At 41.3% G+C, this 16,912-nt stretch overlaps 1 protein-coding gene across 1 annotated transcript in view; it reads left to right on the top strand.

Moving 5' to 3' along the window:
* ZNF704 (zinc finger protein 704) overlaps positions 1-12,209 on the top strand; it is a 49,065-nt gene extending 36,856 nt beyond the window's left edge. Inside the window, exons 4-8 of the mRNA XM_015425440.1 lie at positions 2,318-2,418; positions 3,198-3,459; positions 5,873-5,977; positions 10,115-10,212; positions 12,027-12,209. Coding sequence (XP_015280926.1) covers positions 2,318-2,418; positions 3,198-3,459; positions 5,873-5,977; positions 10,115-10,212; positions 12,027-12,138 — 678 coding nt within the window. The 3' untranslated portion in view covers positions 12,139-12,209. The remainder of the gene's footprint in view (positions 1-2,317; positions 2,419-3,197; positions 3,460-5,872; positions 5,978-10,114; positions 10,213-12,026) is intronic.
* The last annotated feature ends 4,703 nt before the right edge of the window (positions 12,210-16,912 follow it).

The raw sequence follows: 16,912 nt of genomic DNA, 5'->3' as shown, positions 1-16,912 counted from the left end.
GACTGTGTTGAATGCAGCCGACAGGTCCAACAACAACAGCACTGCTGTCCCGCCCTGATCCAGATGCCTCCGGACATCATCTGTGAGGGCGACCAGTGCCATCTCTGTCCCTTGGCCCAGGCAGAAGCTGGACTGAAACAAGTCTAGCATGGAAGTGTCATCCATAAAGCTCTGCAACTGTATCACCACCACCCTCTCAATTCATTTGCCCAAATAGGGCAAATTGGAAACCGGCTGATAGTTTGCCAATTTGGCCGGATCCAGAGTTGGCTTTTTCAAGAGAGAACGGACCATTGCTTCCTTGAGTGCCTCCGGGAACAGTCCCTCAGAGAGGGACTTCTTAATAATATCCCTGAGGGCATCTCGGAACCCCTCACGGCCAGCTTTAATTAGTCATGAAGGGCACGGATCAAGGCTGCACATGGTTGGGCATACCATCAAGAGCACATCAAGAGCAATCTGTCGACTTCCTCTAGGCTGAGTGGACTGAAATAATCCAGAATTGGACTAGAAGACGTGCATGGAGCCTTGAGTTCGCTTACTGTCTCAACTGTGGCAGGGAGATCGCGGCGGAGCGACAAAACCTTATCTGCAAAATAGCTCGCAAAAGCCTCACAGCCAATATCCAATTCCCTAACATTGGGTTTGCCCTGTGGCAAATCTGTCAAAGTCCGAATTGTTCTAAACAGTTGAGCTGGGCGTGAGAGATTAAGTTTGTCTTTCAGGTACCACGAGACTGTTCATGGTCTTGGCTGCAGACTGACACCGCTATCTTTAGGACTTGTTCAAATGTCCGTCTTCTTTTATTCTGAAAGTGACACAGGCGCTCTTATTGCTAGGTGGCACCCACTTTATTAAGATAGTTTCAGGTGAGGAGCCATGTCAGCCTGCAGTACAAGAGCAAGATGTATGGTCCATTCGCTCCATGAAAGCCAGCAAGGTTTTCGGGGCGTAAACTCCCAAGAGTCAAAGCTCCCTTTGTCAGGTACAAGTAGGAATGGAGACCTCTGAACTCTTCTGCCCCCATCAGAAGGCGAGGGGTGGGGGGAGTGTTGCATCCTGATTCCCTTCTTTGCAACAGTCCTCCCACGTTCTGGTGTGGGATAGGAGGGGTCGGGGGGGGGGGGTCTCCATTCCTTACATGTACCTGCCAAAGGGAGCTTTGACTCACAAAAGCGTACACCCTGGAGATCTTGTTGGTCCTGAAGGTGCTGCTGGACTCGAATCTTGCACTTTATTAAGGACATTTGTGGGAAGGGGTGTTGCCACCAGGTCTGGCAAGATGGTTTTTCAAACTGCTGAACAAATAGAATGGCTCCTAAAAATATAGACAACTTTTTAGATGGCTGGTTTTTTTAGCAGGTTAATGATGAATAATGCTGTATTTCCCATACCAGTTTCCAAGCATTTCTTTGGATTTTTATCCTGTTTGATCCCAAGGAGCTCGAGATTCTCTTTCTCCCAGCCCAAGAACTTAAATTATTTATGTATTAAAATAAATTATTACTTTAATAGTTTTGAAAAAGCTGCCTCTTCGTAGATGTGCATTTTGAGCCCAGTTATGTCATTCGTGTCAGTATACTTTAATTTCATGTTTCATTTCAGTAGCCTTCAGGCTTTTTAAAACAAATAAATGAAATATTCACATACCATTGTTTTCTGGGAATCAGAATAAAACTGTGTAGAATGGTTACATTCCACCAGCACCAGTCTATACATTCATGAGGTTTGTACACAAACACTGTGTGTGTGTGAGTGTTGTAAATGCACATGTGAAATGTTTCCCCTTAGATAAAATGATGGAAAATGCCCAATATTTTAGACTTTCTCACCCATGTAGACATGTAGTTCTCCTAGAACACTAGGGAAATCAAATACTGCTTGTCACAACAATGCACATTCAGTTCAGTAGTTTTATTTTCCCATTATTTTAGCAGGCTTACAAAAAAGGTCTTGGATTCTGCAATAAATCTCCACTGAGAAAAGGGTTTGCATTAACAAAACGAGACTTCCTTGTGTCCTTTTCCCTGCATCCCAAAATGATCCCTAAAATGTTTCTCCATGGGAACAGGGGAACTCCCAGGAACAGCATCAGTAGGGAGTCTTAAGGTTTGCAGCGGTAGGTAGAATTGATGATAATTCCCCTCTTCTAAATTTTCTTTAGGATCCAAGCCCTGTAATATCAACATAACTTTTAAATGCCCCTGGATTTGGACCTTAACTTGGATTTACTCTGAATACCACCTAATTAGCAGTCCATAGAAGTAAAACATGTGTGAACAAATTAATGTTTATACTCTTTCGTTGAATTACTCAGAATTCCATGAAGGTGATGTTCAAATGTCTTTGGAAAAATTGTGGAAAGGTACTAGGCACAGCTGTTGGCATTCAAAAACACATCCGGACCATTCACCTTGGGTAAGAAGACTGTCATTCTTTTTCACTACACTATAAAGAGAATTCCTTCCATGCTTTTTCAACTGTGTTTACTTAGAAGTAAATCCCAGTGATTTCATTGAGATTTACATATAAGTAAGCATGCTTAGGATCAGACTACTGGTGTAGTATCTCAGTTTCAGATTTTCCCATTTTTATTTCACAGACTGGATGGAGATTTTGATAAATCCTATAAACAGATTCAGAAATTGTTCAACAAGCAGTTCTAGTGACTCAAGAAAGTGACATGTCATGTGAGGTGGCAACCCATTCTTCTTAGCTGCATCATAATTCCTAATGCCCATGGCACAGTAGATCATAAAATTTTCTACAACTGAAGTCCATGGAATTATCATGCCTTGTGTTGCACAGATGTAATAGCAACTTCTGCATTTTACAAATATCTGTCCTTATGTAACAACTCATGGTTAGAGTGTTAGACTGGAATCTTAGAGACCCAAATTCTGTCTTGGAAGCCCACTGTGTGATCTTGGGCCAGTCACTTTCAGCCTAAACTACCTCATAGGGTGGTGGTTGTGAGGATAAAATGGAGGAGGAGAGAACAGTGTTGTAAGCTGCTTTGGGTCCCTGTGGGTGGTTAAAGCAGGGTATAAATCTCTAAATAGATAAAACAGTAAATGGGAGTAAGATCCTAGCCTAGACCATGTACCTGTATTCTGGCATAAAAATTGGAACAGTTCTACCGTATTCTAACACATTTAGTCTTGTACAAGTAACTTCTTGGTCTTCACTTGATTTAGGCGAGTAGGAGAATCTGACTACAGTGATGGAGAGGAAGATTTTTACTACACAGAGATACGTCTAAATACTGACTCAGTGGCTGATGGATTAAGTAGTCTGTCTCCCGTCTCCCCATCTCTAGCATCTCCTCCTTCTTTTCCAACCCAAGATGTGAGCAAAAGTGAATTGTCTTGTGCCAAAACGGACACTAAAGGGATGACACCTCTGAGCCGTTCAGCTCCCACAAATCTCTACCTCGTTCACACAGATCATGCTTATCAGGTAAAATGAGTGCAAGAGACTTTGACCCACAAGAGGCAAATATGATCACATACAGGCATGAACACAGTGCAGTAAGTATTTCAGTTCAACACAAAGCTCTGGAAGATTCTTTGGAATGGATTATGTATCTATTGAGATCAAGTTTGTTGGGGATGGGAGAGTAAATGATGATAGCTTGGATCCTAAGCCTTGTTTCTGCTGGTGCCCCTCTTCACCCACTGCAGAGGCAATCTGCCACTGTGGACTATGTTCTTCTGGGGCTAAGGGCTTTTCAGCTTGTTGAAAAACATTGGTTTCGCATACACAGAAGCACCTAGCACCTGAGGAGGATGTTCCGCATCACAGGTTGACCTCCACATTGAAAAAGATTGTTGTGCAAATGGAAACAAAACTCAGGATCCAAGCTGTTGAATCCAGTGGCAGGACTTGACAGATGGAAAATAAAAAGGAAAAATTGGATTACAAGATACAAGGAATGACATCAGTTCCAGGGAAATCAGGGTTATCCTCTTCTTTTCTAACTGCGATTCACTTCTTGCCCTGTCATTCCTCCTTCTACTTATTTCCTGACCCTTCAACTGACTTTTAGTAATTTCTTGTTAGTGCAGAAAAGTATCCGTGTAACTTTCAACCACACCTAATGCTGTGTTGACTTTTCATTCAAGTTTTATTTCCCAGTATGATCTGCAGACCAATACAGGTTTTCAGTTATTGGTGACCATGATCTGCTTTGATACGCTAGTTTTATTTTACTAGATGAACTTTTCCATTTCCATTCAATGTATTCTATGCTTGGGAGCCTTCAGATTTGCCCTGTTCTACAGAATCTAAAAGCTCCTTATGTATATGCTTATGGCTTTCATGTAGATTTCTTGGGGATTTTTGTGGATATGCAGAGTGCAGGCAGGATTTTTCATCATTGATTTAGAAAAGTTGCTTAAGAAAAAGTCTGCCCTGCAAAAACAGGAGAAACTTCAGAAGAATATTTTCCTCTGTGTTAGCACAGCTCATTTCTCCTCCATTATGTTGGAGGAGACTCTGTAGTCATTCTGTTTTGTGGAGGAGTTGCATGACAAAGCTGCTGCTGTTGCATTCTGACAGAGGTTTGTTTGGGACATGACCCTACATTGTCATCGTGCTTCTTCCCTCCTCCCCTTCCGTGAGGAATACATTTGAAGAGTACTAGTTTCAGACATCTTCATCTTAACTCCAGCGCTTTGCAGTGTCTGAATGTGGGCACCTGGACAAATTGGAGCAAATTTATTTCCATGTACTGGGTTTCTAAACTCCCATTTAATCCTGATTTAGAAACCAAGTTTATGGAAAAACAATGAACTCCAAGTCCAAACAATCTACAGTTACATTGAAGACTTCTCAACCTGTGAAGCCATCGATCATGATTTGCACATGTAGGAGAAGGAGGGAGGGAGCACATAAGCACAAAAAGAAGCAAGACTCATGCCCATCCTGAACAAATGTTTTTTAATGAGTTGAATTGACATCTCAGTAGAGCCCGCAAACAAAAAGAAATCAACCTCTAGAGACCACATAATTTTTCACATTGCCACAGTTTGCTAGGATGCTATGACAAGAGATCCTTGACTAGATCCTTTTGGCCTTATTCATTGCAGAAACCTTACTGAAAGGCTTAAAGTATATATTTGACCTCTCCTCATAAAAGATCTCTGTACTGTTTTTTTCTCCCACAAAAGGTGAGGGGATCAACCAATGTTGCCTTCCCATGTTAGTCTTGTACAAGAAAGATATGCACCTGCTAGCCTGGAAGTCTAGACTACCAGAGTGATAAGAGAACTACTGTGGTGATAATAATTATTTAAATTAAGCTCCAGCTTTTCAGTAATTGCAACTATACTCTGAAAGAGCTCTGTACTCTGTTCCTTGTTTGTGGGTTGTTGTTGCTTTTTTCCTTACCGCTACTTTTTGCCTTGCAGTTTCTGGATAATTCCTAAGGTTATTAACACAGCTTGAGATCTGAAACTTCTTTTACATGTTTCACTGTGATTATAGCAACAGAAAATGCAATGTGCTTGCTCTTGCTTGGTGTATTTTTCATGTTCCATAATAGTTTCTGGCAGAAACTAACAGATAACTATTTTTTCAAGTCTTAATTGTATTACTCCTAAGTGCTGCTTGTTGAGCTATTAAATATACTTTATTGGATCTCTGAGTCTTAGTAAATCCTTTATTTCCACAAATTATAGAGTCTGCAACTCTTTCTCTGCTTTCATTTGGCATTGTTTCTTCCTTGTATCTCTCAGTGAAAGCTAGAACACTAGTTCAGGACAATCTCTTTCTGATCTTGAGGCTGTTTTATCACATTTGAGTACAAAATAATTTTTTTTGGTAGAAGAAAGTCATTCCTTCTTAATTTGTGTATTTTCTTTTTAAACAGGCGACACCTCCGGTGAACATTCCAGGGTCAACCAAGTTCACACCCAATGGAAATAGCTTTAGCATCTCTTGGCAGTCACCCCCAGTTACCTTTACTGGTGTTCCAGTAAGTAGAAGACCTGGAAATAAGCAGTGGAAAGTTTTCTGTGTAGTGTGGTCCATACCTGGCAGCATTTGCTGCTAACTCTTTGCCCAGGTGAACCCATGAGCCACTCTTCCACCACCTGATCTCAGTTGTTCAGCTTGGTTTTGGTCAAGCATAACTGCCGTAAATAAGAGGCTAGTGGGAGTATTGCACAAAGGGTTAAAACCACAGATGGGTGGGTTTTGACTGATGGAGTAAACAAGCTGGTAGTTGGGGAAAAACTGTTATGTTTGGGATCTCAACCTGGATGCTTCTGGTAATATCTAGCATCAAAAGTGTTTCCCTGTGCCAGCAAACTCTTGTTTTAGTAATGCTGTCTTTTATCTTTTATTTACCTTTTTCACTTGCAAGTAATGCCCAGTGCCATTCACTCCCCACAAATGAATGGCATTCTGATTTTTTAGAGAAATTATTGTTTTAGTGTTAAAATGACCAATGTGTGAATACAAGCCTCCTTTCTGTCAAAGTCTTTAACCTGAGGCTACGCATCTAGAATGTTCCATTTCTCACAAATGCATGCTGGTTATAAAAAAACTCTGCTTTGTGACAATGGGAATTAGACACCGATAAGGTATTGCCTGCTCCTTCTGTCTTCCCCAAGTGAATCACAAAAGCCTCTAACTGTCAACCTTTGGCATGTCTTGGAGGTTTTCTGTAGAAGTCTGTGGTCTCCTGCAGAGCAGATAAAAAATGAAAGCAGCTGAATCAATTACATTGCATTCTGCCAATGAATATTTATTAAATTCCATCAAGGAACAGCTAGCGGTGAAAGGCATCATGCTGGCAGCAATTTGAATGAGAGTGTCTTAACAGAGCCTGCTGTGCATCAAATACTCCCGAAATTTGATTTCATGACAATACGGTTGATCTAGAGTAATTATAAAGGTGGTTTGTTCTCTGTGGCACTGCAGAAAATTGGCACAAGCAGCACAAGGAATCCAAGGATCTCATTAGTCACTCTGTAAACCAGATACCTAAGGTGACTGGATTAAGCTTGTAGGTATTCAGTGTTCCACATGCAGTAACAGAGATCTTTTGTAAAAGTACATAGAATTAAAAGAAATCAAATAATTGTCTGGCACACTAGGAAGGAATCAGTGGGGGTTTTTTTTGCTTTAAATTTAAAAATTATAATGAACTGCTGTGTGCATAAATTGATTTTGTTTCAAGAACTGATAAGCCTATATGCGCATCTCAGTATTCATCACATTCTAAAATGCACCATTCAATGTGCGCAAGGGAGTCAGTGAATGATTGCTTAAAAGTACTTATGAAATGAAAATTACAGGATTTTGGAGGATGTTGCATTCAGCTGGATTCAGCGGTGTGTTTACATAGTAAAATGCTTTTGGTCATGAATAGTTTTTATATCTTTGCCCTGTCAATTATAATGGCAAACCCTGGTTTGGCCATAGGGTGCAGAGTAAATATAAGCCACTGCTGAGTGGTTCAGATGTAATTGCAAACTGTAGTTTGTTTCAAAGTGGGAAGTGAGAGAGGGAATAGTAGTGCAAGAGGATGGTAGGAGGGGAGAGCATGCAAAACCAAGGCACATTCATTCACATAGCACCAAACCATGATTTGGCTTTACATCTGATCCAAGCCTACATCTATTTGCACCATTGCAGAAGCAAGCTATATTGCCACTGGGTTGCCTTAAGGTTTGCTGTCCCTGACTCTAAAGGAACAAGGTACTTCTTTCCCCGCCCCCGGTACATACATATGTATCAGCATGGTCTGTAAAAAAGAAGTCTTTGTAGCCACCGCAGTTGGGTTTTCAAGTACATCTTTACAATTATGATAGCTAGAATTTTTTTTAAAATGAATTTCTTGAGAAGGCATCAGATTCTGTGCTAAATTCAATGCAAAATTCTGCATGCTGAGAATCAAGAAACATATAAGGAACTGTTGGCAATAACATGTTTGGAATGTTTCCCTGTTTTCAGTCATATGTCCTCTGTGCTCTAAAAGGATGTAAGCTGTTTTTTTCTCTCCAGTTTTGGAGCTTTTGTTTACTTCTTAACCAAAAATAAAATGCAGAGAGAGCATTTCACGCAAAACTTTTTGTCCAGGAATAATGCTCTCGCGTCTCAGCAAGCTCTCGCAACACTGCTACCAGTACAGTCCCAGTGTAAACACTGAGGTTCTGTTGGGAACAAGAAAGGAGAATATCTCTGTAAGTCGGCCTCGCATGAAGTGACCTCACTAGTCTTTACAGTATAGATTGCATCTCTCATGCCACAATAGTGGAAGCCGTACAGATAGAATCAGGACAGGAATGGGTTGCAGGGGTTGAATACATGAGAACCCCTTCAGTTTGCCTCCAGTGCTGATGAACAAAATTGCTGCCAGATTTCTGAGTCCGGTTCACAAACCAGAAAATAGGAGCTGTGGTGTCATGGTGGAGCACATTCTTTGCATATAGACCATCCCATGCTCAGTCCCTGGCATCACCAGTTAAAAGATCTATGGTAGCAGGTGTTTCAGAAAAACTCCCCCCCCCCATCTAAGATCCTGGAGATCCACTGCCAGTCAGAGTAGGTGATACTGAGTAGGTGGCCAATGGATATTATAAAGCAGCTTTGTGCATATTTATATATACAGACAAAATAGTTGAAGAGAACACCTGTGTTTTCTGCCAAAAACCAGAATACCGAGAATTGAACTCTGTTGCACTTGGTTGGTCTTGAGGGTGCCACTGAACTCAAAACTTCCTTCTCACATCTGTTTGTTAACTCTTGTATTTGTATGCTAATTTACTGTCGTTCACAAATCTTAACTGCCTTAATTCAATCTCAGCTATAATAACCCAGTTACTTATGCATCTTGACTATAACTCGCCCTTCCTGCCAGCTAAACCCCCCCCCTATATGTGTAATGGTTGAAGAAATTCTTTTTTACTGTATCTGAAGAAGTGTGCTTCCACACAAAAACTTATACCTTGAATAAAACGTTGTTGGTCTTAAAGGTGCCACTGCACTCAGACATTGTTCTGCTGCTTCAAACCAACACTGCTACCCACCAAATTACAGGAAGTTAGCTTCAGATTTAACCTTGGGAAGAAATAGTTGTGAACAACAGTTGTGCACAATAACAGAATGTGAGGCTTTCCTTGAATATTTGCCAAAGGAAGTCCCAATAGGCATCTGCCCAGGGATGTTTTGGGAACAGTGTAATGCTACTGGTTACATTGTGAAGTTGGCTAGAACTTAACAGCTGCCTGTTGACCCACATAACTTGTGGGAACTCTGAGCCTTACAATACTGGATATTCTTAATATATCACAAGAAAACACAGCAGGTGTCTCTGAGGTAAACAGCATCTATCTCAAGCAGCAGGAAAAGAAAGGGGGGCAAGGCCATGGTCTTAGGGTAGATGTTTAACAAGTCACGTAGTTAAGAACATAAGAAGAGTCCTGCTGGTGGTCCATCTTGTCCAGCATCCTGTCTCCCACAGTGGCCAACCAGTTCCTTTGGACAGCCAACAGCAGGGCATAGAGGCTGAGGCCTTCCCCTGATGTTGCCTCCTGGCTCTGGGATTCAGAGGCTTAGTGCCTCTGAATGTGGAAGTTCCCCTCAGTCACCATGACTAGTAGCCATTGACAGACTTACCTTCCATGAATCCATCTAATCCCCTTTTAAAGCTGTTTATTCCTCTGGCCATCACTACATCCTCTGGCAGTGAATTCCACATTTTAATCACTCTCTGTGTGAACTACTATTTCCTTTTGTGTCAGTGTTACATAGAATGGTAATATTTCACTTATATGTAACAGGCTTAAATATTTCAGTTCATATTTCTGCTCATGTCCACAATTAGCACATCATGGAGTAGTGCTGAACTAGAGAACTAAGTTGTGCACTTCACGCTCTGTGTGTGTATCTATATATACATATACATATCTGACATCGTACAGATTGCATATTCTTCTGCGCACTTGGATTGGCTGTCAAAGACCCAGTGGGAATGGGCTGATGGAGAAATGGGGTATAGGAAATGCTGTTTTGGGATGGATAATTTGACTGTGTAATCCATGGTGCCCTCTCCTGTTTTGAGATCCCATAATCAGCATTGTATTTTTGTCTCTTGCATTGCTAGCTTTCTCCAACGCATACACGTCCTGCAGGGAGTGGAGAGCAAAAGCAGCAGATCCAGACAGTTCTGTCCTCACCACCTAGAGCATCAGTTGGCCTGAGGTAAGAGATACGATAGCCCTGACAACAGAGCAATTAATTAATTAGGAGACAAGATGGAGATCATACACATGCACATCCGAAAAAAGACATCTTTCATCACCCCTGCATGTGTTTTTTCCAACATGACTAGGTAGCAACACAATATTAGGAAGGATGTTTGTTTTCTTCATTATTAGTACAAGTACCTAGGAAATTATTGCCGGTACTTTTCAAACTGTTTTCAAACTGGAAAAATAAAAGTCACTATTAATACTGATCTGTTCACTAGTCAAAATCAGAGAACTATTAAAAATGTCAGGAAAGTCATAGGACATAACTTTCATTTCCTTGTGTTGTGTAATGTTCAGGCAGTTTAATCTGGAGTTGCAAGGAGATAGATAAAAGGGTCTCCTAAGGGAGGAGCTTTTTTCCCTCCATGGAATGATGAGGAAAGCATGGAGCTAGACTTCATTTATAAGAAACTGGTAAGGGGGATAGATTACATACTTTGAAGATGTAACAGTGGAATAGTTGTACCAACTGAAGGTGGAGGAAGAGAAGGTGCTGTGATCATCACATCCGGCTGAGATGGCTGTAATATACTTTCCATGGGAATTCTTTTGGAAATTGTCTGGTCCAAAATGGAACCACCAGGCTGTTACAGGGTCAACCACAACTGTGCTTCAAGAGCTGCACTGACTTGTCTCTCTGCCTCAGGGGACAATTCAGAGTACTAGTTCTTACATTTAAGGCCCTAAACAGTCTGGGGCTAGGGTGCTTGAAGGATCACCTCCTCCCATGCCATCCAGCCTGCCGGTTAAGATGCTGTTCCCAAGGCCTGCTCTCAGTGCCCCAACCTGCAGAGGTGAGTCTGTTGGCAACCAGAGATGGTCTTTTCTAGGGGTGGCCTTTGGAATGCCATCCCCCTTGAGAGTTGCCCAGCGCATACCTTATTGTCTTTTAGGGTGCCAACCAAATTTTCTCCTTACCCAGGCTTTCAAGTGAGCAGTTCGATCTTTCCTAGATATTTTAATGGTCTGCTTTTAGCCTGAGGACTGTTTTATGAGTGTTGTTTTAGGCTCTTGATTGTTGGTTCATGTTGCTTTTAGGTCCAGGCTTGTTTTATTACTCCCCTGGCTTGTTCTGTTGATAATTCTTATGTAGTTGCTATGATTTGTGTTGTGCCGTTCTTACTTTTTGAGCCACATCAGGCAGGGCTCTGGAGAGATGGCATATGAATTAAATAAATAGGAATGTACTTTATTTATTAAAATAATGTATATCCCACTTTTCCCTGTGGCTCATGATGGCATACAAAATATAACTGAAAACGTTACAATTTCGAAATGTTTGTGTTGCAAGATTCATTGACAAACCATTGACACCTATCCACCTATCTATCTGTTAACCCAAATAATATGCTAAAGAACCGTACAACCAGTGACTGTCAGAAGTGTGATTGAGTTTTAATGTTTATTATTGTTTAAATTACTAACATTTAATTTTAATCGTATTTATTGTACTATTTTTATGATGTTACCTGCCCTGAGCCCGCTTGTGGGATGGGGGGGGCTATAAATACAAATAATAAATCAATAAATAGTAAAGTAGCAAGGTCAAAATTACATCTTATCCCAAGTCCTTATACCTCTTATAGCACTTCTCTCACTTGGCTCTCCTCGGTGTACCCTCTACCTTTTTAATTCCCCTTCAGTAACTGAGATAACTAGCTCACAGTGCTTACTGATTGGCCCACTCCAGTGTTTTGATTACCAAAATGTACCATAAGCCTGCTGTTAACTAGGCCTTCTTTCAATTTTTTTTTTAACTGGCAGGAAGCCAAGAGGAGAAGGCAAGAAGTGCCGCAAGGTATATGGGATGGAGAACAGAGATATGTGGTGCACAGCTTGCCGTTGGAAGAAGGCGTGCCAGAGATTCATTGACTGAAGCAAGGAAATGTGGAAGATGTGGAATGATGTACAGCAGGGATTCCCTTGCTGCAGCTGGGCTGTGTGACTTTCCCCACCCATTTCAGTGCTGGCTTTTCCAGGAGGCTTGTACCTTGGAACAGAGTCATTGTACCGAAGAAGGACTTTTCAAAAGCCTGCATGCAGCAATATAGGGAGAACTAACAACAATGCAACCTGCTGAAAAGTTTTGTATCAGGAGCAGCTATACGAATTTTTCTTTAAAAGGAAAAAGAAATCTTTTTAGTCTTGAAGATTTTGCTTCTGGGGAGCTTATCTTTTTCACACGGCATCATCTGTATTACAAACTTCGGGATCACAAATAAAGAATCAAATGATGATTCTTTTCCTGAAACGATTTTTTAAAATGCACACAAAAGGTTTCTACACCTTAATCTACAAATGCATAAGCTACAGTTTTCTCCAGCTGCTTTTCCCAGGAGTGGTAAATATTTCCAATGTGAGCAATCTTGACTCCAGAGTCTCAAGGCTTTTATTCTTTAGAGGTATTAGAGTATAGATTTGCTGAGAAGACAAGCAGCATTGCAAAAGTGGGTTTTGAGAGCTGACTCAGACATTAACTCGACAACCTATATGCTGCTTTTGATTCTATCCTAAAGGAGGATACGTGTGGAAAAATCACCAGCAGATTTAAACTACGAGTACAACAAGATGTGAGTGGGGGAGTCTGGGCTGAAACGAGCTTACACTGAAATACGCAGAAGAGCCTAATTCAAGGTTCAGGATCTTGTTCTAGAAGCAATTTCAGAAAGATCTGAGTACATCTCGCACTGATGAGGACGTTGTTAAGAATGAGCACCGTCAGCCACCTGAGCTTCATAAGTCCTTATTCAGGGATGTGATCCTACCCAGCAGCTTCCTTCCCTGTTTTCTGTGATATTACCTGATGTGGACAGTTTGGTTTTAAAATGCAAAACTCTATTTCTGGAGGGGGAGGGGGGGAAAGACTATGTGGACAAGCAGCCCTCCATTTCTAGCGTTTCACAACTGCAGTGAAGAGGATAGTTGGATGTAAAGTCCACTGGTGATGAAGTTATCTGAAGGTCAGAAGTAAAACTTTCTTCACAGTGGGCTGCACTTGAATAGGTTTTTATGTGTCAATATAATTTAGTACTGTTGAAATGAAAGGGCACAGATTATTCTAGTGAGGCAAAAAAACAAACAGACACCAACACCCCAAACCTGGGTTAATTTTAATCTCTAGGAGTTTTGGGCACAGTGAGTTGGAAAAATTTCCTGCACAAGTCCTATTGAAAAAAAGGTGTGCAGAAACGCAACTGTACATTCATTTCAGTGGGGTTTGTGGTAGAGAACTGATATAAGCCCTGGTAGAACAGGAGTTGTATCCCAAGCTGGGGTAAGAAGGAAAAGAAAGAGAGCTTTTGTGGATGCCTTGTCCTAATGACTGTATGCTGGGGAAAAAACCACAGGCACCATTTATTTCTTGGCTTAGGAAGACTGTTAAGAGCCTGTGATGGAGTATATGACACATCTTTTACTAGGCTTCCTAGTCTGCATATTACTAAGAAGAGGGGGGGAAAGCACAAAAATCTGGTTGGAACACAGAATCTATAACCAGGGGAACATGAAACTTTAGTCCAAAGCTACTGAATTAGCTTTAACAGGCTCCTTAAAACAAACAAAGGCACATAGATAGCCCTAGGACTTCCCTCCAGACTGTCCTGGTCAAAACTCAGCATTGCATTTGCAGGGTTCCCTTCGACCTAAGTGTTCCCAACAGATATTCATCCAGTTATACCTCCAAAGAAGGCATTTGTGCAGATCCACTTGCCGGTCTTGCACTATTGCATAACCTTTGGTAATACGTGGGCAGTGAGGAGCATGCCTCCATGGAGACTTGACTGTGAAGGGACGTAACTGCATGTGAACTCCAGAGAAAAGTTCTTTCTTCCTTAATATGTCGTATCTGTTCAAATCAAGCCTAACTCTGGAGTTCAGATTCAAGCAAGGTACAGGCAAAAGTGAGGCTTGAACCTTTTTGTAATTCCTTAGTTGTAATCCGCACTTGGCAAAAGCGTCCGCAGAGCATGGTGTTTATATGACTAAGCAGTTAGTTGTCCATCTAATGTGGCAGATCTTAATGCCCAGCTTGAACATGTCAGGGCACAGTTTTTCTTTTATATTACTGTACAACTGCAGCCAATCATACAGTCCTGTTTGATATTCCCCAATAGTGATCGTCCATAGGACGAACCTAATTCTGGTTTGTTGTTTGGAGACAAGTACAGGAATGACTCCTTGGTATACATTTAGGAGAGAAGATTGTGAAACCATAGGTTGTTGCCAATGAGAACAGGCAATAATAATAAATTAATAACAGACAATAATAAGCTAGATAGATTAGTGATCTGACTCCTAGCCTAAGGCTGCTTTGTGCATTCAAAGGATCTTCCTTGCTGCAGGAATAATAGAAAGCTGTAAACACCTGCTAACTGAAAGAGCAGTTCGCTCTCTCATTTATACCCCGGTCTGACCTCCCAGACGTTCAGGGTGGCAGGCATGGTTATCTCCTCCTGTTTTTAATTCACAAACCAGTTCTATGAGATAGCTTAGGCCAAGAAAGACTGGCTAGCCTAAGGGCTCATAGTTAAGGCAGGGCTTTTTTTTCTGGGGGAATGTGCCAGAATGTGGTTCTAGAACCTCTTTGACAAATTTTTTTTAAAAATGTTTAATGGTCCATGAGTATTCAGTATACAGATTGAAAACTTCATTTCCCACTTGAGAGTTCCGGCTCCTCTTTTTCAAAAAAAAAGAAGAAGAAGGCCTGGTTAAGGGCATAGCTGAGTGGCACTTTGAACACAGGTCTCCTCCGTCTTTTAGCGTGGCATTCTAACCACTACACTACACTGGGTCTCACATTGGAAATGGCTGTTGTCTTCTCAATTTTGAGCAAGTGTTCCAGTTAGACTCTGTGGACCTAATTTTCTGCTGCCTTCTCCGATCTCCAGTTTGGGTGGGGACCTTCTAAAAGTTCCTGTGGGTGACATGAACGAACAGCTTGCAACTTGTATAACATGTGAAAGAACAAATGTATTCACATTACCCACAGAAACTGTTAGCATGACTTTCATAAGATCTAAAGATGATTAGGACAGAGGTGGGCAGACCACTGAGCTAAGGGTAGAAATATTTAGCAAACCAGAAAGCTGCAGCTGATGGATGTACTTAGGCTTCACTGATTTAATACGGTTTGCACATTGTTTTTCTGGGAATTTGGCATGTGCAAATTACTGCTGGTGGACATGAGGCTCCCACTCTGCAGTATTTATATAACTGGTACGCTCTCAAACACTCCAAGCCAGAATCAGCCCTTGACAGATGTTGATGCTTGCACTTTGAACTTATGAAAAGTGAAATGTGCCGTTTGAACATATAACCTTTTTATTTTAATTCTCTAGCATTTATTTCAGTATGGTTTTAATTTGGGTGTATATTCAAGAGGGCTAGAAACTTACACAAAACAAAGGACTCCTGATACAGTGCCTGCATGCCAAATGTTGCTCACCCCTGTCTTAATGTGGTATGTTTTGTAAAGTTAATTAGCAACATCGACTGCTATGCCCAACTCTTTCTCTGCTTTTGCAAAGCCTTTATACTGTGTTGTTTCGTGTTTTCATGCTTCTGTTGTGAGCAATGCAGAGGCAACCTCACGGCATGGTTACTACTGATTGCCATAATTAGGAAAAGGGCTGCTGGGTTTGGTCCAGTCTGCCCTAAACTTGGCTTGGTCTTGTCTGAACTGACTTGTAGGTGACTCTGTTGGATTTGGAATCTTGAAGGGACCTTCTTAGTTCATTTTAACAATGAACTGCTGGACTTCGTGTTGTTGTACATAGTAACTGCCTTTTCAAAAATGACTTAGAATGGGGGAGCAGTTGGAATGGGGATGGGGTTTGTAATTGCTGTAAAATTTCAGTCACATTTTGAAATACAGGAAAACCACAGAAAGTGGATCATTAGCCAGAACTGCAACTAAGCCAGCATGATAGGTAACTCCTCGATTAAATAATTGGCAGCTGCAGCAAACTTTACCCATAGGGCTGCAAAAATATATATGCTGAATTTTATTGTGTCTGCGGTGAATTAGTTCTGTGCTGAATATTGGCCAGTGTATATTTTCAGTGTGAAATTGTAGGTGGGGGGGCAGGGGGAAACAGCAAAATGTTTACCTATCTTTCCTTGTTTCTGCAACTATGATCCCAACCAATTGGCAATTTCATGGGGAATGTGATAGCATCAGGAATCTGCTGGATATGGCTGTGTGACATTGTCGCCATGCGTATTTCAAGAGACAGCGTAAGATGCTTCCCTCCCTATAAATGGTTGGTGGGGAAAAACCCCCAATGATTCTAAATGCCTTTTGCCCATCTTGTAGCCTTCTTTTGAAATGTTGCCCCAAGGAAGAAGCACATTTTGCAGGTGGTTAAAATGGTAATAAAATGTATCCCCCCTCAATTTTAGCTCAGCGCTACTTTGAATATCTCTCTGTTCAGCTATCTAGTTCTGCTAACATACTGCATGGACTTGGATACTAGAGCTCATACACAAAGAACAATTGGCTGTGTCGTTTCTGGGCCTAGTTCATGGATTGCTTATTGCTGATATATTAATATCACCACAAATTAATTCTACTGTGCTGATTTCGTTTGCTAGCTATTTTGTGTGAATGCACCCTTGAGTCATAGTGATGTGTATGTCTGAGTAAACCAGGA

The sequence above is a fragment of the Gekko japonicus genome, unplaced genomic scaffold (assembly GCF_001447785.1).
Source record: "Gekko japonicus isolate JY-2015 unplaced genomic scaffold, Gekko_japonicus_V1.1 scaffold301, whole genome shotgun sequence".
In the NCBI taxonomy this organism is placed as follows: domain Eukaryota; kingdom Metazoa; phylum Chordata; class Lepidosauria; order Squamata; family Gekkonidae; genus Gekko; species Gekko japonicus.
This window is presented reverse-complemented; position numbering and strand designations above follow the sequence as displayed.